General features: G+C 36.8%; 1 protein-coding gene across 1 annotated transcript; it reads right to left on the reverse strand.

Annotated features, from left to right (window-relative positions):
• Positions 1-4,139: 4,139 nt before the first annotated feature.
• LOC131806684 (putative phosphatidate phosphatase) lies at positions 4,140-6,163 on the reverse strand. The gene has a single exon (XM_059131225.1). The coding sequence runs from the start codon at positions 5,404-5,406 to the stop codon at positions 4,399-4,401; it is 1,008 nt and encodes a 335-aa protein (XP_058987208.1). The 5' UTR covers positions 5,407-6,163; the 3' UTR covers positions 4,140-4,398.
• Between the last annotated feature and the right edge of the window lie 2,651 nt (positions 6,164-8,814).

An 8,814-nucleotide genomic window follows, 5' to 3' on the forward strand; every position in this document is an offset into this window, starting at 1 on the left:
GATCTACTTGAAATAAATTCTTTTGTTACGGGAGCTCTACTAAATATGCATGATTGGTGAAGGCTATCATATAGTCGGCCTCGCCCGATTTTTGACTTTTCCTTACAGGTTATTTTTTTTATACCCTACACCACAAGCTGGTCAGGGTATTATGTCTTTGTGCATTTGTTTGTAACAGGCAGAAGAAAACGAGATAGACCCATAGTTCCTTTTGATGATCTGCACAGAATCACATTCTGAGTCGATTTATGCATGTCCGTCCGTCCGTCTGTCCGTCCGTCCGTCTGTCCATGTATTTTTGTAAACAAAGTACAGGTCGCATTTATTGCCCGATCCAGATGAAATTTTGCAAAGATCTTTTGTTTGGCCCAAGGACGAACCCTATTGAAATTGGAGATAATCGGTCAAAATTTAGATATTTTGCCTTTTATTGTGCACCATACGGGTAATATCAGCCCGAATTGTATGGAATTTTGCATATTCACCCAAATTAGGCCTGAAAACATGTGTGCCAAATTTGATCGAAATCGGTTCAGATATAGCTATAGCTCCCATATATATTTTTCATCCGATTTGTTATTTTTGTCCACCGCCGCCGTAATATGCACTCTGTAACAACAATATTTGGGGAAATATATCAAATGCAGCTCAGAAATACCTTTGCTAAATTGTATCAAGATCGGTTCAGATTTGGATATAGCTCCCATATATAACTTCGTCCGATTTACCATTTATTGTGCACCAAACGTCTAATATGGAATTTGGCACTTACAAATGATGGAATTTGGCACTTACGACCGAATTGAGTCTAGAAGCTAGTACGTCAAATTTGGTGAAGATCGGTTCAGATATAGCTATAGCTTCCATATATATTGTTCATCCGATTTGTTATATTTGTTACCCACAGCCGTAATATGCACTCCATAACAACGACATTCAGGGAAATATATCAAATACAGCTCAGAAATATCTTTGCCAAATTTTATCGAGATCGGTTCAGATTTGGATATAGCTCCCATATATATCTTTATCCGATTTCAAATTAATTGTGCACAAAATGGTCAATACAATTCCGAATTTAAAAGATACAAATGCTTCGGCATATTTAGTCCTTTGAACTTTAAATTATAATTATAATCATAGCGTGTATGATTGAATTCTCCCATAAAAACTTTTAATTGTTATGTGAAGCTCTACTTAATTAGCAAAGTGGTGTAGGGTATCATAAAGTCGGCCCCGCCCGACTTGAAGACTTTCTTTACTGGTGTCTTTGTGCATTTGTTTGTAACAGGCAAAGGGAAACGAGATAGACTCATAGTTCCTTTTGATGATCTGCATAGAATCACATTCTGAGTCGATTTATGCATGTCCGTCCGTCCGTCTGTCCATGTTTTTTTGTAAACAAAGTACAGGTCGCATTTATTTCCCGATCCAGATGAAATTTTGCACAGATCATTTGTTTGGCCCAAGGACGAACCCTATTGAAATTGGAGATAATCGGTAAAAATTTAGATATAGCTCCCATATATATTTTCGTCCGATTTGCTTTTTATTGTGCACCAAACGTGTAATATCAGTCCGAATGGTATGGAATTTTGCACAAACAACCAAATTAGGCCTGAAAATAAGTATGCCAAATTTTATCGAAATCGGTTTAGATATAGCTATAGCTGCCATATATATTGTTCATCCGATTTGTTATTTTTGTCCTCCGCAGCCGAAATATGCACTCCGTAACAACAATATTTTGGGGAAATATATCAAATACAGCTCAGAAATACCTTTGCTAAATTTTATCGAGATCGGTTCAGATTTGGATATAGCTCCCATATATAACTTCGTCCGATTTACCTTTGATTGTGCACCAAACGTCTAATATTTGCCCAAATGGGATGGAATTTGGCACATACGACCGAATTGAGTCTAAAAGGTAGTATGCCAAATTTGGTGAAGATCGGTTCAGATATAGCTATAGCTCCCATATATATTGTTCATCCGATTTGTTGTATTTGTTACTCACAGCCGTAATATGCACTCCGTAACAACGATATTCAGGGAAATACATTAAATTCAGCTCAGAAATATCTTTGCCAAATTTCATCGAGATTGGTTCCGATTTGGATATAGCTCCCATATATATCTTTATCCGATTTCAAATTAATTGTGCACCAAATGGACAATACAAGTCCGAATTTAAAAGATACAAATGCTTCGGCATATTTAGTCCTTTGAATTTTAAATTATAATTATAATCATAGCGTGTATGATTGAATTCTCGCATAAAAACTTTTAATTGTTATGTGGAGTTCTACTAAATTAGCCAAGTGGTGTAGAGTATCATAAAATCGGCCTCGCCCGACTTTAGGACTTTCATTACTATTTTTTTTTTTTTTGAAAATTTCCAAATTAATTCTAAATGGTGAAGCGTATTCAAAGTTCGAAGCACGGCCGAACTTATATTTTTAATATTTTTATTATTTGCTTTTTAATAAACATTTTATGAAAAAATATTTTTTATCGTCCAATTATTTAAAAAATATTTTCCATTCTTGTTATTTTTAGAAAAAAAACAGTAAAGAAAGTCTTAAAGTCGGGCGGGGCCGAATTTAATCATACACGCTATGATTATAATTATAATTTAAAGTTCAAAGGACTAAATATGCCGAAGCATTTATATCTGTTAAATTCGGACTTGTATTGTACATCTGGTACACAAATTATTTGAAATCGGATAAAGATATATATGGGAGCTATATCCAAATCTGAACCGATCTCGATATAATTTGGCAAAGATATTTCTGAGCTGTATTTGATATATTTCCCTGAATATCGTTGTTACGGAGTGCATATTACGGTTGTGGGTAACAGATATAACAAATCGGATGAACAATATATATGGAAGCTATAGCTATATCTGAACCGATCTCCACCAAATTTGGCATACTAGCTTCTAGACTCAATTCGGTCGTATGTGCCAAATTCCAGCCCATTTGGACAAATATTAGATGTTTGGTGCACAATAAAAAGTAAATCGGACGAAGTTATATATGGGAGCTATATCCAAATATGGACCGATCTCGATAAAATTTAGCAAATGTATTTCTGAGCTGTATTTGATATATTTCCCCAAATATTGTTGTTGCAGAGTGCATATTACGGCGGCGGTGGACAAAAATAACAAATCGGATGAACAATATATATGGAAGCTATAGCTATATCTGAACCGATTTCGATCAAATTTGGCATACTTATTTTCAGGCCTAATTTGAGTGTATATGCAAAATTCCATACAATTCGGGGTGATATTACATGTTTGGTGCATAATAAATGGCAAATCGGACGAAGATATATATGGGAGCTATATCTAAATTTTTACCGATTATCTCCAATTTCAATAGGGTTCGTCCTTGGTCCAAACAAAAGATCTTTGCAAAATTTCATCTGGATCGGGCAATAATTGTGAACTGTACTTTGTTTACAAAAATACATGGAGAGACGGACAGACGGACGGACGGACATGCATAAATCGACTCAGAATGTGATTCTATGCAGATCATCAAAAGGAACTATGGGTCTATCTCGTTTCCTTCTGCCTGTTACAAACAAATGCACAAAGACATAATACCCTGACCACCCTGTGATGTAGGGTATAAAAATAGATCGCGTCTTTTTTAATTCCTAAAATTCCATCCTGTCTGGAGCCCTTTCAAAAATTACGTTTCAAGAATGCAATGATGGGAAGGTATTTCCCCTTCTGGAAAAAAGATATCAAAACATTGCAGAGTCTATAAAGATAAGATTCCAAAATATACGTTGTTTATTTCTTTATTGCCTATTATCAGATCACCTTTTGATAATTATCACCATGGGTTTGGTAAAAATTGCCCTATGTCACAATTCGTCTTCAATATTTATCGGCGTTTGTTTTTCTTTTGGCCTAGTCATCTATGTGCTTTCGAAGATTTCATGTGTTTTGGCCTCAAAAGCCAGCATGAGTCATAGCATAAAAATAGTTACCAAAATACGCCAACGACTTACCATGGTTATCAGAAAATCCCACCTCAAAAAAAAAATTATAAAAAATAACAACAAAAGCCAACTGGGTTTAATTTGAACAAAAATAATTTATAAAATATTTTATGTTTTTTTATTACTATTTTGTTTTTAAAAACTTAAAAATAAAACAAGGCATCTTAAAACTTAATAATACTATGAGACATGTGTTCTGCATTAAACAGCTGGAATGTGATTGTGTGTGTGTGAGTGTTTGTTTGTTTGGTGTAAAAGCTCTTCGTTTTTCGTTTTGTGCATAACTTAAGCTTAGCTACTATATTTTTTCATTTAACAAAAATTTAACATATTTACAAAGCCTTAAAGCTCGATTCCGCCAAGGACCCCTTACACCTTGGTGCAGTATTGATCATTTGTAAAATCCGGCGCCGCTGCTGCCTCTGAGTCTATGGTATAAGGCGGTGGAGTATGGGCCAACACCTCATTGAGTGTGGCCGAGGTATCCTGCCTGGCCAGACCACCGCTAAGTCGCAACGTGGCCAACTCGGAGTGGGGCTTTTTGAAAAACTTACTAATATAATTGGCGGTAATTAAAGCTGCCACAATGCCAATCAGAGAGCCACACAGGACATCGGACCAATGATGCCAATTGTCCATGATGCGGCTGAGGGCCGTAAACCAGGCCACCATAATTAGGGTGAATTGAATGAAATGTCTGGTCAAATCCGATCTGCGCCAGTGCATGCGTTTTTGCAGATACAGAGCAACATAAACCATGCTATAGACTACCAAACTGGAATGGCCACTGGGGAAGGAGAGACGGGCCTGACGCACATCGGCTGCTGTAAAACCCGTGCCCAGGCAAAAATAATTCTCCACATAACGATGTTGATTGAAGGAATCCGCACACGTTGAACCATCCGAGAACTGGGGCTGGCAAACGGCCATGAAATGAGGCCTCAACCGGCCAATGGTGTATTTACCCAATTCCGTGGCATCAAAGGTCAACAGGAGACCAAAAGCAAAATAGACCAATTGTTTGAAAATATTACAATACCAAATGGGTATGCGGCAACCCCAGAGATATCTGGTATTACTAATGGTGCCCTTTTTATACTGCCTCACATACTCCCCGATGCCAATGATAAGGAAGGTAGGCACCGCCAGAATTACACCCAACAGCACAGGAGTAATTGTATTATCCTTGAAGGGATAACGTATGGTTTCATCATCGCAAAAGAATCCCCGACGAAATGGTTCGATGGCAAATTCACACACAGCAATGGGTATGACGAGGACAATGACGATCAACAGATCCAGTAGTATGCGGTGAAGAAGTTTTCGACTCTCAGCCAATTCGGCTGTGGTGGGTTCCACTCGGCTACTGGTTTGCATTGTGATGGGATTGTGGTGCGGACCTGGAAAAGGGTGAAGATTACGTTCCACGAAGTCAGAAGAGACAGACAGGCTATAAAGTTTTCAGGACGAAATTGGAAGGCTTTCCGATTTTTTCTGGACAGATTTTTTAAAAGCTGCTTGAACAGATGTTTTGGAGAGATTAAAGCTCCTCACTTCAACTAAAAACTGAACTTCCCTTTGTTCCCTGTTAGGAAATTGGAATCGATTGGGTGTTTAGATTTCGGAACGGTTCAGTTTCAGACTAAAAATCACTTTAAGGCAAAAAGCTTTTCTTTGAAGCCTTTTCCGTTGCGATAAATTTAGATTCTGCCAATTCGAACTTCGGCTAATCTCGGCGAATTGTTTTCCACCTGAAATTTGATGGTTGATTTTCTGGGAGGGCGAAATGATCAGCGATTTCTCTCTCTCTTTCCTCTCTCTTTCCTCTCTCTTCGGACGATTATTCTCCTTGTGCAGTTTGGGAGCTTTCGATAGCTTTTTGGGTTTTACTCAAATTTCTTGGCAACCCTTGGTTTACTAGTTATTCTCCTCTATTATACTTATTTTCCCTTCTCCTCTCTCTCACTCCCTTTTCTCTCTGAGTAACGAATTGGACGTTTGATTTTTTGATAGGACGAAATAATCAGAGAATTCTGTGTTTCGTTGAAAGCAAATACTTCAAGTTTTCTGCCGTGTGGTGAGAGAGGTTTTGAATGTTTTTTTTTTTTTTTTAATTTACTCAAGGGTTTGGCTGCTCTGGAACTCTTTCTGCCTCTCTCTCTCTCTCTCTCTCTCTCTCTCTGAGAAACGAATTGGACGCTTTAGCTTGTTTTGAGTTATCTTTTCGAAAAAAGCGAAGCTTTTTATTAATTCTCAGAATTCATTTAAATTCCGCAACTCTTTTTCCTGTCTTTCACTATCTCTCTCTCTCCCTCTCTTTTCTCTCTGAGTAACGAATTGGACGCTTGATTTCTTGTCGGGATGAATTGATCAGACCTTCCTTCCTTTGCTACACGTGTGAGCTTCTGAAAGTTTTTTTTCGAGTTCACTGTCTTCCTCTCTCCCTCTTTTTCCGAGGTACGAACTTGGTGGCTGATTTTTGATGGGACGGCCTTCCTTTCTTCAAGTGTATGTAAATGCTTTGGTTTTTTCCTTTGTAACGTCTATGAGCTTTTAAAAGTTTTTTTTTTTCGAATTGACTCTCTCTCTCCAAGGTACGAACTTGGCGGCTGATTTTTGATGGGACGAAATGATCAAGGATGTTCCTCTTGGAGACCAAACAAAAACTTAGGTGTCTAGTGCGAAAGCTTTTGCAAAGTTCCTACTTCTCTCGAACTTTAGTGTTGATTTTATTGTTTCGGAGCTTTCTCTCTCTCCCTCTCTCTCTCTCTTTCAAATGAACTAAAAAGTTGTTGCTTCAAAGTAGTTGTATGGCAAATAAAAAAAGCTTTCTTTGAATTTTCCTTTATCTGCAATTTAATGCTTAGAGCTTACTTAAGCTTAAAGAGCTTTCCTTTTTTTGGTATTTTGAAGAGATTTTGATTAATTATTTAAGCTTTTCAGATCAAAAATATATCTCCTTTAGCTGCGTTTCCAAGGCCAATTTTTTTTTTGTCTTCAGGGTTGTATATCTCGTCTGAGATATCTTTTTTGTGATGGCTCTTTTAGGTTGGACTTCAAAGCTTTTCGATGATTTTTTATCAATTTGCGGATTTTTTTTTTCCTTCCAGTATTTCAGGACTTCAGACTTCAAGTTTCAGAGAATTTCAAAGTTGTTCCAAAAAAGAATTGAAATATTTTGATGTATTTGTTTCTTTTAATAAAATTCCATTGATTTCCTTGAGTTTTCTCTCTCTCTCTCTCTCTATAAAGCTCTCTTTAGACTTCTCTCCGCTCTTAATTAATGTTTGATGTTGTTTGGAAAGAGTTTTAAAATTTCTTTGGTTTGTTAGTTGCCCAGTTGCATTAAGTTGTGTGTTTGGTGGCTAATTGTGAAGCTGCTGTGAGTTGCTTATGCTGTTCATGTGTTATAATTCTCATTCACTTAGTTGGTTTTAAATGTTGCCGTATTTTTTTAGAAATTTTGTTTCGTTTTTTATTAAATATTTATTTTTGTAGTTATGTATGACTTGTCTTGATTTTTTTAAATGATTTTTTAGAATTTTTCTAAATGATTTTTTTTTTTAATTTGTGTTATGCAAATAATTCTCATTTACTCGATATTTAAAAAACTTATTTTATAAAATAATCTTTGGCAAGTTTTTTTTTCTCACATAAAAATTCGTCTGAAATAATTGTTGTATTTTTATTGTAATTTTTTTGTATTGTGTTATTTATATCCACTGCTCCAAATACCGCAACTTTAATTTCCACGAACCCCGTTTAGTGATTGATTATGATTTTTTGATTTTCGATTTGATTTTTGCAAACTTATTTGTATTCAGCTTAAAACCACATTTTGAGGGATTTCTCAATGAGTGTGTGTTTGGTCTCTGAAAAAAAATTGATCTCGTCACAGCTCCTCCGCTCGAATTTGGTAGTAATGCGCGGCGTAACGACGTTCGTGTGCGTTTAATACTAGTTCGATGTGGCGTTGTCGCAGGGTCGTTTGTTGTCGTTAGACTAAAGTTCTCTACATTAATGTCAGGAAATTTTATATGAAGAACCTCATCGTCATCATCACCAATGAGACACAGCAACAATGAGTTGGAGAGCCAGCCGGCCCGCCAGCCAGGCAAGAGAGCAATAAAAACCCAACGTAGTTAAATGAGTCAGTTGAATCCGATGATGTTGCTGATAATGAATGATTAATCCCCACCACTACTACCACCACCAACACACAAGTCGGCTGGGTAGTTATCCAAAAAACAACTGGGTGGTTGAATGTTAACGCCGCTTCGTTGTGCCTACGTCGTAATGAGACTTCTGTTCTATTCTCTCTTGCGCTTTCGCTTGGTCTTTATTAAAGTAGAATCCCAACTACTTTTCTGCGGGTATTTGAACGTGTGTTATTTTTTTTCTCCTCTTTTGATTGTCGTAAATTGCGCTCGGCTTAATCTTATGCGACATTGATCATTATTTTAACTTGTCAAAAGCGTCATCAAAACAGCGTCAGCAACAAAATTCTCTTGTTATTGTCATTTAGCCGTAGAGCATAGAAATTTGCCGCTATTTTATTTCGTTAGTCGTTGTTGTTTTTTTTTTTTTCGGTTATTTTTACTGGAGTACTATTCATAAATTGCCACCGTCGAATCAAAACAAAAGCGGGTGCAAAAGAGGAAATGCCACGAAGTGCTGTAAATAAATCACAGAACTTAAATAGACACCACCAGCAGCAGTAGTAGCAGCAGCAGTTGGAAATCACACGCCGATCACCGGACACTGAAAGAATAATTTAAAAGGAGA

The sequence above is a fragment of the Musca domestica genome, unplaced genomic scaffold (genome assembly GCF_030504385.1).
Source record: "Musca domestica strain aabys unplaced genomic scaffold, Musca_domestica.polishedcontigs.V.1.1 83, whole genome shotgun sequence".
NCBI lineage: Eukaryota > Metazoa > Arthropoda > Insecta > Diptera > Muscidae > Musca > Musca domestica.